Below are 22,397 nucleotides of genomic sequence, written 5' to 3' on the forward strand. Positions count from 1 at the left end.
CCCTATTTTTACTAACTTCAAAGACTCATTACCATCTAATTAAAGACAAACAAAATCAAACCTAAACCCAATTTACAATCAAAATTTATTTTATCTGTTAAGAATAAAAATCCAATAATCAAACTCATGTTTCAAGAGAAGCAACAATCATTCATGATCCATCTTACACAATCTCAATAATGAATTTGTATGTAATTTACGTTGAATTGCTATAAACATTCCACAAAATACAACTCCACCACCCCCTCTCCCCCCTCTAATCCACCTGACCACCGCCAACCATGCCATCGTCGGCCATCATATCGGCCTCATTCCTTCTCTTCCTTTTTCCATCCTCGGCATGCTGCCTCCGAAAATGACGAGCACCATGACACCGACAACGGTGGTTCTAGGCTCGTAAGCACGGCGGTGTCAGGTTGTTTGAGGTCCGACGAGTTGGTTGTCGACCTGGGTTTTTTATGTGCTGGTGTTCAATGGAAGAGGCTCAATGGTCGACCATGGTGGTCGAGGCTGCTGTTCGGAGTTGTTTAGGAGTTAACAAGGATGGAGCCCGGAGTTGGTGGTGGTGATGGTGGAGTAATAAATTTTTGGTAATTTAAGGATTTTTTTTTTGACTGGGCAATTTGATGGTGATGAATGATGATGAAGAATTATTAGGGGGTTGGTGATGAACTTGTTGATCTTTTATTTTTAGTGGTAGGATGTGTTTTGAGCAAGTTGAAGTAAGGCTATTTTGGTCTTTCTATAGTTTATTACGGGGTAGTAACTTAATGAGTCGGGAATTAAGTTAAATGATAATCGGGAATTAAATACGGTGGGACTTTGGATATATATGGTGCAAAGTAGGTGGTTGTTTGTAATAAACGAAATACTAGGTGGTAGTTTGCAAAATACGATAAACACTAGGTGGTAGTTTGTAATTTTCACTATAATTAAATAAAAGTTAAAATACCCCCATCCTTTCTCCCCCAAACTCTACCTCCTTCATCTGCCACCTCTTTCCTCTCCTTCCTAACTCACCTTCTTCGATCTTCACCGCCACAAAACCACCTCGACCAACTTACACAACACCCGCTAACTCTGATCCGTCACCCGCCCCACAAGGCCACAACCCATACAAGTCACCACGAACCTCTTGCCGTCTGATTTGTCGGATTGTCAACCCCGCATCTACCACCGACGTCGGATTGTCGCATCTACCACCGACGTCGATGCAGGTTGATGATGCAGAGGGTCGTGTAATGAATGATGTTTCGGGTGAGTAGTGAGGTGGTGGTATGCGGCGTTGGTGAGTAAATGGTGGGAAATGTGTAAGGTGGCGATGGTGAGCTTTGCTTTGAATGTGTTGTTGTTCATGGTAGTTGGACATTGCTTTGAGTTTATTGTTGTTGATGGTGGTGGGATATTCTGGAAATTTGATAAATTAAATAATTGATGATGGTGATGAATTTTGTGTAGGTAGTAGTATACCCCGTATGTCTTTGAGGGAATCAAACTAAGGGTGTTTTAGTCATTTTATAGTTTATTAGTCGGGATTTAAGTAAAATGTTGCTCGGGAATGAAATACGGTGGTAGATCGGATATATACGGTGTAATGTAGGTGGTTAATTGTAATAAATAGAATACAGAGTGGTAAGTTGTAAAATACGACAAATACTAGGTGATTACTAACAATCAATCAATCAATACATATATATAAAGCAGAAACTTTTCAAGCGATATTAGAGAGTCCAACTTTTCAAGAAATCCTAATAAGTGTAGATCTAACTTTTTGCTCTTAATAATTTATGAAAAAATTATCCTAATGAAAGTAGATTTAATAATTTATGAGAAAGTAATCCTAATAGAAGTAAATCTAATAATTTATAAGAAAAATAATACTATAGAAGTGGATCTAATAATTTATCGAAAAATCAGTGTACGATAAATATATAGAAAAATTGTGAGAATTATATATAATCTATTATTATATCACCGATTTTTTTCTTCAAACTGGTTTCAAATTCATATCAAATCCATAATAGACGTTAAACATGTATTGAATCGCCAAATATACAAAAATTATGCGGTTACATCCATTTTTACTTTCTAAATTCCAATTCATCTATGTGTTTTTATTCACTTAATTATTTACAGCGGTTTGCGTATGACTGGTTATTAACTTATTACTTTGTCATGTACTGATTGTATATTTAAACGTGCAATAGTTTTTATAGTAGTTTTTCATAGTTTTTTTTTTTTTGGAAAATTTCCATTTTGGTCCCTGAGGTTTGGGTTATTTCCACTTTAGTGCCCTGAGTTTTGCATAATTGCACTTTGGTGTCTTGAGGTTTCGACTACTTCCCACTATGGTAACCTGAGTTTTGAATAAAATTTCATTTTGTTGAACTAAAACATTTAATAGTCAACGTTTATCTTAATTACATTTTAAGTAAAATAAAGTGCAAAATTGGATATTAAACTGCATACAAAATAGTATAATCAACATAATATTGCAAAAAAAAAGGGCTTTATGTTCAAAATATTTTTTTAGTACTCCTCCATTCATCTTTTATATTCCCATTTCAATAAAATGTTCCCCACATATATTAGAGAAATGGGAAGATAAAAGTTGAATGGAGGGAGCATAAAATACAAAAAATGTTATGTATAGCCGTATAGGCCACTAAAGTGGGAAGTAGTCAAACCTCAAGGCACCAAAGTGGAATTATGCAAACGTCAGGGCACTAAAGTGAAATTAAGCCAAACCCCAGGGCAACAAAGTGGAAATAGTCCTTTTTTTTTGTTGTTAATGGTTAACTATGAGATATTCCATATGGGTTTTGTTGAATATATATAAAGTACTCCGTAGTGTAATAAATTAGGTCAAACTCATATATATTGGTTAAGAAGTGAAACGATTGTACATATATATTTAGTAATTTGAAGCCATTTTCTTAAAATTGAAACTCTTTTCTGAAAATTTGTTCATTTTGTTATTATAAATAAAGGTAGAATAAAAATGTCAGATAATGAGACTTGATTTTGTTAATAAATAACATTTCAAATAAACAAAAATGAGTTATAATTTTAATAGAATTAATCTAAAACTAATCCAGTTTAAGAGTAGTATCCTAATATCCTACTCCCTCCAATCCACACAAAACTCCTAATTTGTTTTTTGGAGGTCAAACTTTGAAAAGTTTGACCGTTAATTCACTCAAAAATATATTTCACATCTAAAAAATTAGATTTCGTATTATATATTTCACATGAAATTCAAAGGGAACAATCAGTCTTAATGGTAGATAGGCAAAAACAAATTTTTATTGTTTAGAAATCTAACAAAAATCCTCCAAACAGGCTACATATATAATTGAGATACATGTTGTTTTGCATACCACCATTCACCATTTACACTGTCGTATGCTTACAAAATGGAATATTGCTAGATGTTGTATGTTAATCTAATTTGTGAATCTTATAAAACCAGTCTCAGTTATCACGTGTTCATTTTATGGAATTAAACAACATTTTTGGGAATGACGTTTTAAATTAACTAAAATCGGTGGCGGTGCGTACAACATCAAAATTAGGTAATTATATTATACAACTGTGTCTTCGGGTGCTATACAACTGATATAATTAATACAAAAAAAGTAGTTTTTATGTTAAAAGGACTGATTATCCATCAACAATTAACTAAATCAACCCAAAAATTTTCTGTGTTCCGATTTTCAATATAGTTGGACTTTTTGTTTATCAACTTAGTTGACTTCTACTACCAAACCATGACAATGTAAACCAACATTTGAATTCTTAGAACATTCAACATGCATATTCTTAAAGATGATCCTAATGGGAGCCTCATGCATTACTATTGATACCCGTCGTTGTGAGTACCAAAGATAAAATTTATAATTCCTATTAGGACTAACCTAGGCTAGTGGTAACAGGGTCGAACCACAAGGAGGTAGTTGTAAATTTTAGTTGATTTATGTTCAGTCTGAGGTAACTATTGTGGGGGTTGAATTGAATTGGTCTACAGCTAAAAGTGAATAAAGATAATAAACTAAATAAACGATTTAGACAGATAAAAGAAGGGTACTAGGATGGTCGGTTCATTATAGCTTCGGCGGCAGCAAACTAAGTCGGTCTGAATCAAACACAGGTAAGGCGGGAAATAAAGAGGTCCTCTCGATCCACTCTTAACAAATAGCATCTTTCGATCTCGCTATAGGTCCCTAATATCACTAATACTAACTTTCGTCCTGAAAAGTGACTAACGGTCTAAACTATACCTATCTTTCGATCTTAGCACAGTCTAGTCGATTTAATTGATGGTCTAATAACTTCCCCTATCTTTCGATCTAATGGGTCGGTCACAAAATAGGTATCTAACTGGTCGCATGCATTCGATTCGTTAAATACAAGATTAAATTCAATTAAAACGAAGGAAACCCTACGAGGTCAGTCGATCGACCGACAATGTCAGTCGATCGACCGACACGCGAGACAGTCCGTGTCTAATCCAATGCCGCCTTTGCCATAAATCGCCTACATCCTAGCACTAAAGAATTAGCTACTCATGCTAAGGGTAAAAACAACAATTAAACTAATAATGATTACTGAATTCATGCTTAAAGTAGATAGCAAATAGCGATAATGCGATAATTGGCTTTGGGATACTAACTAACAAAACAATACTAATGATGAAAGTAAAGCAATAAACTCGAATTAGGGCAGAAAGAATACCGAGATTTCAGATGAAAGATTAAGAACAAGAGCAGAAATCCAATGCTAAAACGATGTTCCGAACCCTAATTACTCGAATGAACCAAACTGAAAATTACTGTATGAAATTGTGATAAAACTTCGATCTAAAACTGAGATAAAAACTTCATTCTAAACTGAATGTTTTATGTTACGTTATATAGCAAATAACGTAACATCTTATTTCCTAAACCTAGTATCATGGGCTTGCGCTTTCTCGGTCTTCTAATTCTCGCCGGAATAGCAATCGGTCGATCGACCGACAAGGCTGGTCGATCGACTGCTCCTCAGCAAACAGTAGCTTCTGGAACCCGAACATTGGTCGATCGACTGAGGATGATGGTCGATCGACTAATGGAGCTGCTATTGACTTCTTTTAACTCGTGGACTTGTCTTTTGGGCCTTGGATTGCGCACCAAGCTCGTTCCTTAAGTGATTCATTTACGTCATTTGTAATGCAGATTACTCGGGGACGGATTTGGCTTGATTTCCCGTTGAATTCTCCACATTTCTGCAATAATGTACAAAATACGGAAGTAGACGGAAATAGGGAGAAATGCAGCATAAACTACAAGAATGAGCTCTGAAATGCGTGTAAAATGGGATGTAAAACATCATATAAATAGCACGCATCAAACTTCCCCAAACCAAACCCTTGCTTGTCCCCAAGCAAGAACTAGACTCGATCTAATGACCTAATGGAACGAGTTCAATCTCAGAGCGAAATGCAAACCGAATAGCCTAAACCAATTTAATGCAACAACTAACAATCAATTAGCAATGTGAATCATGCAAACGAGTTATGTAGTCGTTAAAAAATCTGAACCAAATCAACTGTAGAGACTTATCAAATTGGACTCTCACGGGTCGCTCAAATCACTCAAATAAGCACAGGTGAATAATGTATAAGATAGAAAGAAGTAATTTTGTAGTGACTCTCACCTAACTACGACCTATGAAAACATGCCAGCAATAAAATATGAAAATGACCTCTACGACCGTACATACGCATTCCAACCAAACAGATGACCAATGACACATGCCGAGGTATGAATATGGAAATGTGAGGTATGGGTAAGAAGAGGCAAAACGTTTTATGGTAAAGTGGAGGTACAGGTGATCAAGCTAGTACCAAAACGGAACCAAATGGCAACATCCAACTTCTTGCTCATAATCAACAGAAACGGTGCTATAGCAAGCACAAAACTCACAATCTCCAAAATACTAAATCAATAAACTCCCCATAGGATATAAATGAAACATGGGAGCAAAAATCGCCAAAAGATAAAACCCTGAATCATGCGAATTGATTTTTCCTTTTTCTTTCTCTCGAACCTCAGTCGATCGACCTATAGGGGGCAGTCGATCGACTGCTTCTACAGTACAGAACTCTTTTTATTATTTTTCTCTTCTTTTTCGAATCAATTTTTTTTCATTTTTGTTTCTTTTTGTTTCTTTTTTTTTTTTTCCATTTTCCAGTCAAAATCTCAAATAAGAGCAAATGCTACCAAAAACTAAGTAACAATCCCAAGAACATAGACTACTAGCTTGACAAGGGACAGGCTAAATGTAGAATGTAGTAATGGGACAAAAAGGGGTATTTTTGGCAGTGTGGGGCTTATGGGTAAAATGAGAAAAGGAAACCTCTACCACATGTGTCAACAAACCACAAACCGAATGCATACAGGTATTAAGTAGATCAAGTTCATATTTATGCAAATTAAGGAAACATGTCTCATAAGGAGTACTACTCACATTCCTAAATAAACCGGTCATGAATGTCACCAGTTATGGGCTCTAGTTCTCGGAAAGTATAAGTAGTTTGCCAATTATTAAAGTCAAGTCTCAAGTCCAGCAAGATAATTAATGAAAACTCGTAGATATGCATTTACGATTCTACTAATAACATGTTGATCTAGCAAGGCTCAGGCGAAACAGGCGCAAATGCAAAATCATCATAGAAATACTACCGTTCCGACTCGACCTATATGCTAAAAATAAATGTGCATTTTATGGAAATTTTTTGAATTTTTTTCAATTTTTTTGAATTTTGATGTATATGAAGAAATAAACAACAATAATGCAAAACAAAAAATAAACGTGAATGCAAGCAAATATGCGACGCAAAACCCTTCCCCAAACCAAATCGCACAATGTCCCCATTGTGCAAAATCATATAGTGAAGAAAAGAGAAATGGGAATTTGCGAGGATATAAATAAGCAAGACACAAAGGAAAGATATGGAACTCACAAGACTTTAAGCGTTAAAGAAAGGAAACCTCCCAAACCGGCGTGAGCTAGGAGGTTGCGAGAGCTAGCTAAAGTGCTACCAAAAAGAGTGCCTGAAAGACAGAAAATACCACGCATAAGACTGAGAAAACAATTTTGAGGCGGTAAAATTGTGCACAAATAAAAGAACTTGAAGAAAAAAGTAATATGACGTAAAAAATATAAAGCGGAGTAGAAAACTCCCTTAGGTCCGCATATCGACCAAACACAGCAGGGGAGAGGTCGTGAATGGATATAGCAGCAGCAGTGGTCGATCGACCACTGAGATCAGTCGATCGACCAGGTGGGCGTGAACAGTAGCTCGTGTAAACCTGCAAATCAGTCGATCGACCATAAAGACCAGTCGATCGACTGAAAACACTGCTGCAACCTCCAATTTCTTCGTATTAGCTCAATAATTTGAGCTAACAAGCTCTAAATACCTGCAATTGCACCATAAAACGCGCCCAAAAATTGCGCACAACCCAGAATAAAGCCTAAAGTACTTAAAAATCCTAAGCAAATAAAATAAAAGCGAAGTTTTCGCACACACAAAAGCAATAAAATTGTCTTAACAAAGCAAATAAAGAGAAGTTCGTAACGATATTGATCAACTAATAGTTGATCAAGAAGGACCACGGTATGGCCCACTTCGTCGGCTTCTGGCTACTAGAGGTAGCCTCAATGGTGCTCATCTTATCAGTTGCACCCTTCTTAGCTTCAACAGTCGGAGAGCTCAATGGATCAACTTCGTCATCCCCCCAATCAAAGGCTCCCTTGGGTTCAACGGAATCCAAGTCAGACCGTCTCACCTTGGTTGGCTCATCTTCCACTTCCTCATCGGTCCCATAGCTTAGGCATCCAAGGCCTCCTCTTTGAATGATAGGCTTCTTTACAGTTGGCACAACTTGTAGCACTTCCTTCCCCAAACCAGCTCCTGCATTATTTAAAACAACATATTCTTCCTCCTTCTTGCTCCCAATCTGGGGCGGAGGGGTTAACACAGCAGCAGTAGTAGAGACAGGTAATTCAGGAAGCACAAAGTACGATTTCTTTTCAGAGACCGTATTACAAGTAACAGGCCACATGGGATCCTTCTTTTTAGCAGGTTGGGCAAAAATAATAGAATGTTTCCCAACTTTGAAGGTCAAAGTTCCAGAGCCTACGTCAATAACTGCACCAGCAGTGTGCAGAAACGGCCTTCCTAAGATGATCGGTATATGGGCATCCTCAGGCATGTCAAGGACAACAAAGTCAACAGGGAAGAAAAACTTCCCTATTTGGACGGGTATGTCCTCTAGGACTCCTATAGGCTCGACCGCAGATCGGTCAGCCATCTGAACTGTCATGTCTGTGATAGCAAACCGGGTCAACTTGAGTTTCCTAGCTAAATTCAAGGGCATGACACTTATACTAGCCCCTAGGTCACATAATGCCTTCTCAATTGAGAAGGTACCTATTTTGCAAGGAACAGAAAAGCTACCCGGGTCCTCTAACTTATGGGGCGCAGTGTGAGACAGATAAGAACACGACTCCTTAGTAAGTGCGACAGTGTGCACTGTTTCAAGTGACCGCTTTTTGGACAACAGTTGTTTCATAAATTTAGTATAAGCGGGCACTTGGTTAACTAACTCAAGGAAGGGGACTTGTACATTCAGACTACCGATAACTTTCTCAAACTTACTGAAAGATACCTGTTCCTTGGTCGGCACGAGTCTCTCCGGATATGGGGCTGTGAAGAGTACCTTAGCCCTCTCCTCCAATTCACACGCGCCGGCGTCCTTGGACTTAGGCTGAAAGTCCGTCACCTTCTCTTTGTTGAAGCTGGACCCCTCCTCAGATCGTCTCAAATGAGAACCATTAACCGTCATTGGGTCGAACTTGGGCGGGACCGACCCATCAGCACTCGGTCTGGTCCTAACACCTTCGGATCGTGGTACCTCGAAACAAGTGGTCTCGTAGGTTATTTGGCATTAAAGGATGAAATTCTTGAAGATCGCAGCCGATCTCGGTCGATCGACCATCGTCCTCGCCGATCGATCGATGGGATATCTGATTCGAGCTCAGTAACCCGTGCTTCAGTCGATCGACTGGGTATATCAATCGATCGACTGAAATACCTGGCAGACGGCTTTTTCTTTGATTTGTTCGTTGAAGCTTTCTCTTGACTTGTTTCCGGCTCATCTTTTTCATCAGCGTCCTCAACCATGGCAGGACCATCAAGGGTGGACCCGCTCCTCAAAGTGATGGCATTTAGGGTCTCCTTTTGTTCAGGTTGAGTCGGTAAGTGTCCGGGAGCTCGAGTGTTACTTTTGCTAGCCAATTGAGCTATTTGTCTCTCTAGTAGCTTCATCCCGGCCTCTCTCGCTTGGGACTCCTTTAGCAACAGATTTTTAAGCTCAGAAAATTCAGAATTCTGCGATTGTTGCTGCTGCGGCACATAAGGAGGTTTCGATATTCTTTGTTGCTTTTGATGAGGTGGTATATAAGGTTGTTCTTTGCGGTGGAGCTTGAGTTGGGTTAAGGACATTTTGGCTCCTCCAACTCAGGTTCGGATGGGTATTCGGCTCATAGTAGGTGTTGGTCTGCCTATAGTGTTGAAAGGCAGCACAAGATTCGAAGGGACTGGGGCAGTTTTTCGAGACATGGCCCTCACCTCCACACCTTTCACAGACGAAAGGACCGTCCGACACAAAGATTGACTTGGTACATCCCCCTTTAGAAACTCCTCCTAGCTCATACTTGTCAAATCTCGCAGTGAGAGCCTCAAGTGCAAAGAACAGAGGAAGATTCAGACTCTCCTCGGTTCCCTCTAGAATTCCCATACTCGGCCTTGTGGGTAGCTAGATCGTCAATGATCTTCCACCCCTTGGTTGCTCCCAAATTTTCAAGCGAATCTTCCATTGGTGCAAAGATCCAAAATGGCTCTCGATCGTCGTACAACCCATTGTAGAAATGGTTGCACAAGCTCCACTTTTCGAACCCATGGTGCGGTATGGTTCGCACCAACTTCTTGAATCGGACCCATGCCTCGTGGAAATTCTCATCTGGCCCTTGTTTAAAGCCCGTGATTTGAGCTCTAATCGCAATCGTCCTTGAAGAAGAAAAGTACTTCTTGTAGAATGCCAGTGCCAATGTATTCCAATCAGTGATCCTTGAACAACTCGGTCCGATCTCTATACCACTCCCTTGCAGCATCACGAAGGGAGAAGATGAACATGGTCTCCTTGATCTGGTCCTGGGTCATGCCAGCTGGTGGGGGTATGGAACAGCAGTAGTCAATAAAGGTCTCCATATGTTTAGCTGCATCTTCATTTGCAGCTCCCCCGAACTGATTTCTCTCGGCCATAGTAATGTAGGCAGGCTTTGGTTCGAACTTCCTGACATCTCCCGGTAGTTCGAACCCCTTGTATAAATTGTCGGCTGTCGGCTCAGAATAACTAGCTATACTTGCTTCCTCGGCCATGACTGGAATTTCCGGAGAAGTAACTGTCTCGGCTGAAGAAGTGGAAACGGGCGAAGATGGTGGATTATCTTCGAACAGTTCGTTCTCGTAGTAGCTTGACAGAGTACTCAGCTCTTCCTCTGTCGGTAATACTCTTTGTGTTCGCCTCAACTCGCGCAAGGATCTTTCAAGCTCAGGGTTCAACGGTACTAATTCTCCACCCTGTGACCTGCGCATAAGAAGAAACTACAAAAAGAATATAAGAAAAGTTTAAGGAACAGATGTCCCTTAAACTAAGAAAGACTAAAAATAAAAACAACTAAAATTAGGACTATTGCCTCCCCGACAACGACGCCAAAATTTGATACCCGTCGTTGTGAGTACCAAAGATAAAATTTATAATTCCTATTAGGACTAACCTAGGCTAGTGGTAATGTGGTCGAACCACAAGGAGGCGAGTTGTAAATTTTAGTTGATTTATGTTCGAGGTAACTATTGTGGGGGTTGAATTGAATTGGTCTACAAATAAAAGTGAATAAAGATAATAAACTAAATAAACGATTTAGACAGATAAAAGAAGGGTACTAGGATGGTCGGTTCATTATAGCTTCGGCAAAGAAACTAAGTCGGTCTCGAATCAAACACAGGTAAGGCGGGAAATAAAGAGGTCCTCTCGATCCACTCTTAACAAATAGCATCTTTCGATCTCGCTATAGGTCCCTAATATCACTAATACTAACTTTCGTCCTGAAAAGTGACTAACGGTCTAAACTATACCTATCTTTCGATCTTAGCACAGTCTAGTCGATTTAATTGATGGTCTAATAACTTCCCCTATCTTTCGATCTAATGGGTCGGTCACAAAATAGGTATCTAACTGGTCGCATGCATTCGATTCGTTAAATACAAGATTAAATTCAATTAAAACGAAGGAAACCCTACGAGGTCAGTCGATCGACCGACAATGTCAGTCGATCGACCGACACGCGAGACAGTCCGTGTCTAATCCAATGCCGCCTTTGCCATAAATCGCCTACATCCTAGCAATAAAGAATTAGCTACTCATGCTAAGGGTAAAAACAACAATTAAACTAATAATGATTACTGAATTCATGCTTAAAGTAGATAGCAAATAGCGATAATGCGATAATTGGCTTTGGGATACTAACTAGCAAAACAATACTAATGATGAAAGTAAAGCAATAAACTCGAATTAGGGCAGAAAGAATACCGAGATTTCAGAGGAAAGATTAAGAACAAGAGCAGAAATCCAATGCTAAAACGATGTTCCGAACCCTAATTACTCGAATGAACCAAACTGAAAATTACTGTATGAAATTGTGATAAAACTTCGATCTAAAACTGAGATAAAAACTTCATTCTAAACTGAATGTTTTATGTTACGTTATATAGCAAATAACGTAACATCTTATTTCCTAAACCTAGTATCATGGGCTTGCGCTTTCTCGGTCTTCTAATTCTCGTCTGGAATAGCAATCTGGTCGATCGACTGACAAGGCTTTGGTCGATCGATCGCTTCCTCAAAGAAACAAAGAGCTTTTCGGAACCGAACATTGGTCGATCGACTGAGGATGATGGTCGATCGACTAATGGAGCTGCTATTGACTTCTTTTAACTCGTGGACTTGTCTTTTGGGCCTTGGATTGCGCACCAAGCTCGTTCCTTAAGTGATTCCTTTACGTCATTTGTAATGCGATTACTCGGGACGGATTTGGCTTGATTTCCGTTGAATTCTCCACATTTCTGCAATAATGTATAAAATACGGAAGTAGACGGAAATAGGGAGAAATGCAGCATAAACTACAAGAATGAGCTCTGAAATGCGTGTAAAATGGGATGTAAAACATCATATAAATAGCACGCATCAACTATACTCGAAATTAAGAATTATCGCTTGTCATTATGAACTGCGGAAGAAGTGTTAAATACTGTTAAGTACGATGTTAAGACTATGTAAACAATATGAAGATGAATACCACAATTGAAATATTTGTTTTCTCTCCAACAAACATCATTTTTCCCTTTAAATTCATTTTATATGACTCCACTTTATCTTCAACATTCATCTTTTACCCTTCTTCTCAATTTCATCGTCAACATTCATCATTTACTATACATAAGGGGTATAAGTGAGAATGAATAGGAAGTTATAGGGTATAAGTGGACTTTCCTGAAAAGTAGAGGTACAAGTGAGATTAACCCAAAACAGAGGGGTACAAGTGGGATTTTCCCTTAATTTTATTGGAATTTGGTATTGATTTGATTTTACGAGAAGTATATAAAGAGCAAAATACTCTCTTAATTGTAGACAGTAAAGATAAACTTATGCTTTAGGAGATCTAACATTTTCTATAAACATACTAAATATAGATAATTATGATACCTGTTGCTTTACGTAACACCATTTAGTTTTGCGTAGTTGTTATAGGTTAAAATAATTTGCAAAGCTCATTAAGGTGTGTCCCAGTTATTAAGGGCGGTTCATTAGGTGAGTTGCACTATGTTTATGGAGATAACTATTGTATTTAATTAAAACCAGTAATACCTATAACAATAATGGGAAAACTAATTACATACTCTTACTATGTTACTTGTTGTTTCACAAGTGAAATTATAACTACTAAATGACAAAACTTCTATCTTAAAAAGACTAATAGTTTCATTGATGATCAACTACACCAATCACTTAACTTTTGTTTATCAATGATTTAAATATTATTGCACTTCTTTTATCAACTATGTAATATATTTATACTGAGATTTTCTAATTTTAACCCCGTACATCACACGGGCTTTTCAACTAGTTTTCACTATTGATAAATGATCAAATATTCAATACAACTTGTACACTAAACTACTAAAAAAAAGTTAAAATCATGAAAACGTGAAGAAAAAACGATCATCCAGAAACAACATCCTTCTTCATCTTCGACATGTGTGCTTCAATTTCATCACCAAATTCCGACGAGCTCCTTCTATAAAACGTGAATACTCCATTTGACAGCGAGACTGGAGTACGCACATCATCATTCTTCCGTGTTCTCGAAACAATCGTCGAATGATTTCGAGCGTGAGCTTCCACTTCAGCTAATTCCAACGAATTTTGACGGTAAAAGTAGACGATTCCATTGGAGAGATAGATCGGACTTCGTACATCCTCGTATCTACGTGCGGGTGAGTTGGCATGAGAGGACGACATTGTTGATCACTTGGACTTCTTCAAAGTTGAACTTGTTTTTTTGCAGATAGTATAACAGAGAGATAGAGAGAGATGGAGGGATAACCGGATAAATGTAAGGGGTTTTATTTATTTATAGGAAATTGAAAATTATGGGGTTGTTGATTTATGGAAAGTATTGATTTATAGAACGTATTGATTTTTGGAAAGTGTTGCCTTAATCCTTGTTTTTTGGTCTTATACAAGGATAAATTGCAAAATACTACCTATTATAGCTGATATTTTTCAAAATACTACATATTATATTTAAAATTTTAAAATACTACCTATTAAGTTACACATCTTCCTAAGCTACTATCTAATAACTAGGCTTAAGACTTAATTGCTCATTAGGAGGTGATTTTCATTTATCCAATTAGTTTTTAAAATGGTCTACCAATTATACCCTTACTAATTTTACCCCTTTCTTAAAATTTTATTTTTCATCTTCATCCACCCACAACTCCTTTAACAGCCACCACCATCTCACTCCAAGTGGTAACTATTATATCACAAACCACCATTCCAAACCCCATCTCACCACCGCATTCTCACCGTTGCCACCATACTCAATCACCTTTCTCCACTATAACCTCACCATGGCTTGTACCTTACACTACGACACTTTCTTAGCTCGTCATCGTTGCTCCAGAAACCGTAATCCTTAGATCTAGGATTTTTATTGATGGTGGAGGGGGTTTCATAGCTGGAAGAAGTGTCTTAGATACTTGTGGCGATTAGGATGGTTTTGGTTTTGATGGGGTGGTTTGTGGGTAGATGTGGGACTTGGGTGGTGCCATAGTGGTGGATTAGGGTGGAGACGGCGTTCGGTGGTGCGCATGACTCGATTAGCGTGATAATGAAGGCGAACTTAGGTAGTGATGTTGGTTGTGGTTAATATAAAAAATGGTGCGATTGGGTGATGGCAGTTGTGGTGATGGCGGAGCGGTGGTGATTGGGTGATGGTGGTTGTGGTCAAGAAGATGATGTTGAGTGAGTGGTCAACTCAAGACTCAAGAGGGGTAAAATGGGTATACCAAAGTAATGTATGAGTTTTTGATTATTTTACACTAATTACGCTCTAATTTAGGTTACTAGGTAGCAACTTAGAAATAATTGTAACTTTGTAGGTAGTACTTGGCAAAGAAAAGTATAATATGTAGTATTATGGAAAAAAAAAACTATAACGGGTAGTATTTTGAAATTTGGCCTACAAGATAGGATAGATATGATATTGATCTGATTTTAGGTAAGTTATTTTTAAAAGACTATTATATTAGGTATTAATTTATAAAATAATGAATATAAAAGGTACGGAGTAGTTAGTACCGATTTTGCCTAATGGACTCTATTTAATTTTACCAAGGGTAGTAAAACTCTTTCTTAGAGCTTGTTTGACATGAGAGTAATTATTCACCTCCTGAATCTATTAGTCTCATCAAAGGGTAATACATTACCCACCCTCCCCCCTGGATAATGCTTAAGGGAGTAAAACATACTCTAAGTAATTATTACCCTTATGCCAACCTATCATCAATGAACTCATTACCTAAGTAATAAACTTCCCCAGTTTATCACCCAACTAAATTTTACCCCGAATTATTCCATAGATTTCAGGCAAGTCCTAAAGAGTAATCAACATCATGTCTGTCAATAGGATGGGTATAGAACGTATTCAAAGGCATTCACTCAATTTTAGGTAACTTAGATCCATATTGAATTTGCCAATCAATTTTAAATGGCTTATATTATTTTACGTGCTTGATTTATTCAATCATGATCATGGAGGAGATGGGCCTAATTGGCTAATTCCATGTGTTTTTTTTACCTTAATCCTGTGAAAACCTTTCTGAGAGTCGGATATGAATGATGTAACCTTTCTTTACTGCTGGCAAAAAAAAAAAAAAAAAAAAAAAAAAAAAAATCCTGTGAAAACCTGGCTTCTGACAGCATCTCCAATGGTTACCCAGGATTTGCTTGCAAATAAAAAAAATTTTAAGCTACTTATTTAACCATTAGAGCACTCTTATTGAACTAGCTTAAATTAGCTCAAATGATCCTACAAAAAAAAATCTGCCAACTAAACTAATACACGTGGAAATGGGCATGAAGTACAATTGCATTTTCAGAAATGTTGTGCATATGGGCCCATCTAAGCCACAACACTAGTAACTTACCATTATAGTAGTTTATAGTTTAAAAATGTTGTAGCTTGAAAATCTTATGTGGCAATGGTAAGCTAGTAGCCATCGGAAAAACCAAGTCCATTGACTCAAGTAAAAAGGGATTTTACAATTTTATTCAATACACAAAAATTCAACTAAAATCAATTGAAATCTGCTAAAACAAATTCCACAAGGGAAAAGCAAGACAAATCACCAGTACATTAATCGAAAATTTGTAATTCTAGGCCTTGGATGCATCAACTACTTCCTTTTTGCTTCAAATCCTTACTTCCCTCCGTCTTCAAACGAGATTTGGATGATCAAAAAAAACCTAACTCTTGTATTTCAACTCGGACATCTTGAATCCAGGCATGTCGAATGAAGAAGCAAACTTCTCGACATCGGCCTTGAGTTGTTCGATCTCCTTGTTGTTCACCAAACCTTTGTTGAAGTCCTTGAGGAGCTTACCATACTCCTTTTGGATACTCAGAGTGAGTTGCACCGACCTGTGCAGGAACTCTCCTATCTGCTCAAAGTCTTTCTCCAACAACCCTCTTGAAGTCATGGCAGGTGTACCTGTTTAACAACTAACTTGTTATGCAACCACTCTTTACTCCAGTAAAATTCAACCAAATCTTAGTTTAATTCAAGTATTTTTATCTTCATGTGGATAATGGTACAATTTTGAGCTGTTGCCCGAAACATAAATCAATATCGTTAGAGTTGAAGTTTGGTGGAGGAATGCAAAAAATAATATCAATACTCCAAATGACAACAACCAACTTCAACTCTATATAAGAGGTATCGGCGAGGCCTGTCATTTCAATCTATCATACTTCACACAGCAACGGAACTAGGATTCGGAAATGGGAATTCAAAATAGATACTCCCTCCGTCTGAGCTATTTCACTACATTTCCTAAAATATGTGAGAGATTTAGAATTATGTAGCAAATTGACTTAAACAGAGGAAATATATAACATATTAATAGAAGAAGAAAAAACATTTTTCATGTAAGTAATGTATTAAAATCAACAATGTATAATTCTGTATAGTATTTCTGGGATTATGGCATGAGAAGCATACCAATTCGTACACCTCCAGGAGCCAAGGCACTGCTGTCACCAAAAACAGCATTCTTGTTGACAGTGATGTTGCACAGATCACAGAGCTTCTCTACCTTGTTTCCTGTAGAAACATTGTGACGAAATACATGGGAGTAGTAAATAACATCACATGAGTAAAAGCAAAAAGATAAATTTACAGATTTATTGTCTGTAAAATGGAAGTATTTTAGAACCACTTGTAAACCAAATTCTATGCAACAATTACAAAGCAACAACATTACTTCAATACTCCTATGTCTCCCACAAATTGTTTGGTGGGAGAGGTCACAATATGCGTATAATACTCACTACAGCCCAAGAATGCCAGAGAGAACAAGAACAATTACCAGTCAATCCAAGAGGACGAAGATCCCACAAGACAAGATGGTTCTCGGTTCCACTAGTGACAAGGCTGTACCCCTTGCCCATAAGATAGTTTCCAATAGCAACGGCATTGGCCCTAACTTGCTTGGCATAAGCCTTGAAACCAGGAGACATAGCCTGTTTCAGGGCGACAGCCAAGGCACCAATCTGGTGGTTGTGGGGACCACCTTGGAGCGAAGGGAAAACTGCAAAGTTAATGCGGTCCTCAAAGTCATACACAGCACCCTCAGGTTGACCCTTCTTTGGTGGCTTGGGACCTTTACGGTAGAAGATCATACCCGCCCGTGGGCCCCTAAGACTCTTGTGAGTAGTGGTTGTGACAATGTCACAGTAGTCAAAAGGGCTAGCAGCTTCCTGCATTAAGATTGCTCACAATGTATTAAAAGCCTTGACATCATGCAAACAACCTCATCCACTTAATGGAAAGATTGTTTGAAACATAAATAAAATACATAGCCTTGCATTAGCTACAATTTTAAATATCGGTAAGACACCGATACCTGATCGAGTTATAAAGGTTTTGGAGTTAATCACGACAGCATTTTACCGTGATTTAAGGTGATATTGACCGTATTTGGCGAGATTAGGCTGCGACAACCGCAGCCAAAACTGATATTTAACATTATGATTATCAAGGAGTGTGACCTTGCTTGCATTACCAACAAGTCCGAAAGGGGTAAATATTAACACCAAGATGCTAATAGATCCTCGATTTTTTTTTTTTCCGGAAAAATACAGATCAAATTGCAACCAGCCAACGAGTACCCAGATCCAAACTTGACAGCAATAGCAACAGTGTAAACACCAAAAAAAAAAGGTTATACCTCAGCAGCAACAAGGCCACTGATATGAGCCATATCACAGAGCAACAAAGCACCACACTTGTCAGCAACAGCCCTAAACTTTGCATAATCCCAATCTCTAGGGTAAGCACTACCACCGCAAATTATCAACTTGGGCCTAAAGTCCAAAGCTTTCTCCTCAAGCTTGTCATAATCAATGTACCCAGTTGAAGAATTCACCTTGTAAGGCAAACTCTCAAAGTAAATTGAGGTTGCAGAAATTTTCTTACCCCCAGATGTATAGTAACCGTGTGTCAAATGCCCACCTGAGTGTAGAAAATATTCGTTACTACCATTACAAACCGAAAGCAATGTAACCCACAGATCATAATCAAGTATTTATGTTACGGAGTATTACTTTTTTTTGGGTTTTTCTATCATGTACCCAATGGGCACATGTTAAGGAGCCATTTAAGGAAAGAATACATTTAGAGGATTAATGGTGTAATTCTTTCCTTAAATGACTCCTTATCATGTGCCCAATGGGCACATGATAGAAAACCCCCTTTTTTTTCGTATTTGCTAAATCCCGCACACCAGTTTACTAATTCCCACACACTGTCTTATTATTCCAATTATACCCTTCATCTAAAACAATTGAAAAAAGTTCTCTCTCTTACTTTCCCTCTCAAAACTAAATAATTTGGGTTAATAATTCGATAATTATGGATCTAATTTGCACATATCAAAAGTAATTTGGTTGTTTTATCAATAATTTTATGAATAGACTCATCTTTTAATCGATTGAGTGGTTTTTTTTTCAAAAAGGTTTATTTTCGATTAGGGTTTTATCAAAACTAGAACAAATCTTTGAAAAGACAGACAATTAAAATGCAAATTGATAATTGATGATTCAATTCCTGGAAAAGGCTAATGCCATTAGAATTAGAATGCAAATTTGTCCCATCTTGGAGATAGTCGTGCAAATCGAAGTTTATACAGTTTTAGCGCATCGATATTCATCAATTCGGCATTGTGTTTATCAGAGTACTAATTCCTAACAATACCAATTTCACAACCCTCCTCCACCATCCCCGACCACTAATCACCCACCCCGACCACCCTGAGACGTCCACCAAACACTCGTGCATCGTCATCGTCGATCCGAATGCGGACCCAATCCCAGTCACCCAACGACCCATTTCCTTCCCCCGTTGACCCTTCCTTAATATCCAACGGCCGTCGACCCCATCGCCGTCGACTGTCATTTGCTGACGTCTCATTCCCCTCTCGTCCGTCGATCGTACTTTCTGGGATTTTTTTTTTGTTTTTTAAGTTGTATCTCTCTGGGTGGGAGGTGAGAAATGGGAGGGTCAAAGTTGGTATAAGACGAAAAAATGTGCAGGATTAAGTAAAATTGTGTGTAGGATTTAGCATATCTTTTTTTTATCAACTTCCAACATTTTGATATATTTACTCATAAAAACATAAAATGCAAATAAGGTTACAAAGATTAAAACTAATGTGCTACCGTTTTATGGTGCAAGTGTGCAAAGGAGAAAAAATTATCATTTTATGTTAAAAAGTACTTTTCACCGAAGAAATTTTGCCTAGTATTATTTTTTTATTGATTTCCAACATTTTGATACAAAGATTATAATTAGTCGGTCTCCTGATAGACGATCTCACGTCAATAATGTACTATCCGTTTAATCAACTTAAAATCCCACTATACCAAATAACAAAAACGGAGTATTAAAATTAGGGTTATTCTCATTGGTACCCTCGAGTTATCGACTTTTCTCACTGATACCCCTGCTTTTTTATAATCTCCAATTATACCCCTTAACTTTCTTCTTTACTCCCAACTGTTAACAATAATTATTTTCCGTCAAATACTTCTGTTAGATCTATGACTCAGCTGCTGATGAGTGTACACTCTCTTACTCTCTCCCCCGAAATCCACTCTAAAACTCACTGCACAATGTACATTACATTTTTCTCTGGCAATTTGGCTATGGCGATAACATTTCAGTTTGAGTGTTTGACTTTCTATATACAACTAATATACTGCATTTAGTACTCCATTTGATTCTCGCAACACTGGCTATGGAGTACTAGATTAGTGCTCAGCACTTTATTTTATTCACTAAATTTTTCATTTGATTCTCGCAACAATAACTCAATTTCTCTTATTCAGGTTTGTTTTACATCTAACTTTTTAATCACTTGTCCCATTATAGTTTTTTCATGTTTAAAGTTTCAATTTCTATGGATTTTCTTTGTTGAGTTTAATCACAAATCACAAATCAATAGTCTATTATTTCTGATTCTTTGTGGAGAATGATAGATGTGATGTACATTAAGTCCTTTTTAAGACGGATCCGTCTTAAGATTAAAATGGGTGAAACAATCTATCATTTGAATAGGTAAGACAAATCATATGCTATTTGACATGTCTTAAACTTAAGACGGATAATGCCGTCTTAAAAGAGATTTAGCGATGTAAAAGAAGTCAGAAGCTACTTGGAATTGAAGGAGGAAATCTAGCAAATTTGACGGTTAATAAAATGGAGGATTATCAACTAAATGGACAAAAATGTTAGGTTGAAATTATGGTGTGTGTTGATAAATTTGACGAAGAATCAGAAAAACAAGCAGATGAAGTTGAGTACGGCAAAGGAAGTTAAATAGGAGTATATGAATTATAATCGTGGATTTTGGGTGGGAGATATACAGTAGTACACGCTGTCATAAATCTAACGGAAGTATTTGACAGAAAATAATTACAGTAACAGTTGAGAGTAAAGGAGAAAGTTAAGGGGTATAATTGGAGATTATGAAAAGGCGGGGGTACCGGTGAGAAAAGTTGATAACTCAAGGGTACCGATGAGAATAACCCTTAAAATTATTAGTTGGTCTCCTGAAAGACGATCTCACAACAATATAATGCACGATCCGTCTAACTCAACTGAAATCCCACAAATACTCAATAAGGTGGCAAATTGGCAATACCCAATTAACAATGATTAAAATTAGTCGGTCCTGAAAGACGATCTCGCGTCAATATAATGTACGATACCTCTAATTCAACTAGACATAATGTGATTTATTTCAGCTACAAATAACTTGTTAGATCAACGATCAATCTTATAATGAGACAGTCTTATACGAGAATTTGCGACAAAAATAACATGGCATTATAGTAACATTATAAAATTTCAGACCTGAAGGCAAATCAAGACCCATGATCCTGTCATGTGGGTTCAACACAGCAGTGTACGCAGCGAAATTAGCAGGACTACCAGAATAAGGCTGCACATTAACACCCCATTTTTCGGCATCGAGACGATAACATTGCAACGCCCTTGAACGACAAAGATTCTCAATAACATCAATGTGCTCATTTCCACCATAATATCGATTTCCAGGCATACCCTCTGAGTATTTATTCGTCAAAGCAGATCCAAGAGCTTCAATCACAGCAAATGAGGTGAAATTTTCAGATGCAATTAGCTCAATTCCATGACTTTGACGATGTTTTTCCTTCTCAATTAGGTCATGGATTTCTGGGTCTACTTCCTCAAGAGAAGTATTTCCCCATGAATTGACGGGATCCATGGCTAAAGGAGATTGAATTGGAAGTGGGTTTGAGTTTGTTTTGAGAGATTTGGAGGAAAAATGGGGGAAATTTGAGTGAGGAGGAATGCACACAAGGTGTTTGATGAAATGTTGATGATGGGATATAAAGGGAGAGATGTCGGTAGGTGGATTTACTGTTTTGTCCTTGGTTAGGATTGGTGAGATTTGATGTACTACTATCATTTTCTTTACTAAAATATTATTTTTTTAAGAAAAAAGAATAAGGAAAAGGAATTGTTGGTGTTAATTAAATTATTTTGTAATTAAAGTTTTGGTTGGTGAAGATAGAGAGAGGAGGAGGAGTGGAGCCGTGGAGGGGTGACTTTGAGTGGAAAAGTTGAGATGAGTTGTAAATTTGAGATCTAAAAAATGAGTGAGTGTGAGTGTCGACAACATGACCTAATCATGTGATTTTCCCTTCGCCACCGTCGCCACCTCCTCAATTCTCCCTTTTTTTGATGAGGGATCCGCAACTTTTACGCTTGATAGGTAAGTCACTCGAAAATGATAGACACAAAAAGGTATTACCTCAAACTATAATCACCTTACATTATTGTTATTGGGAAGGCTTGAATCTGAATCCCTTAGAAATTTTATCCAAATTTTTACTAAATT

The 22,397-nt window shown here is 37.6% G+C and overlaps 1 protein-coding gene across 1 annotated transcript; it reads right to left on the reverse strand.

Moving 5' to 3' along the window:
- Positions 1–15,948: 15,948 nt before the first annotated feature.
- On the reverse strand, positions 15,949–22,036 carry LOC141638899 (serine hydroxymethyltransferase 4). The gene is made up of 5 exons (XM_074448079.1): positions 21,368–22,036; positions 18,183–18,466; positions 17,322–17,712; positions 16,955–17,056; positions 15,949–16,444 (listed from the first exon to the last, which is right to left on the reverse strand). Exons 1-5 carry the CDS (start codon positions 21,963–21,965, stop codon positions 16,200–16,202), a joined length of 1,620 nt encoding a protein of 539 aa, XP_074304180.1. The 5' UTR covers positions 21,966–22,036; the 3' UTR covers positions 15,949–16,199.
- Positions 22,037–22,397: the final 361 nt, after the last annotated feature.

Source organism: Silene latifolia, unplaced genomic scaffold, assembly GCF_048544455.1.
Source record: "Silene latifolia isolate original U9 population unplaced genomic scaffold, ASM4854445v1 scaffold_224, whole genome shotgun sequence".
Classification (NCBI taxonomy): domain Eukaryota; kingdom Viridiplantae; phylum Streptophyta; class Magnoliopsida; order Caryophyllales; family Caryophyllaceae; genus Silene; species Silene latifolia.

Excerpts from the sequence above, each read along its gene's own strand:
- LOC141638899 (XM_074448079.1), bottom strand. The coding sequence starts at position 21,965 with ATGATAGTAGTACATCAAATCTCACCAATCCTAACCAAGGACAAAACA. Across the intron at positions 17,713-18,182 it reads GTGGCCTTGTTGCTGCTGAG|GAAGCTGCTAGCCCTTTTGA; the intron begins GTATAACCTTTT and ends ATCTTAATGCAG. Across the intron at positions 16,445-16,954 it reads TCCTGGAGGTGTACGAATTG|GTACACCTGCCATGACTTCA; the intron begins GTATGCTTCTCA and ends GTTGTTAAACAG.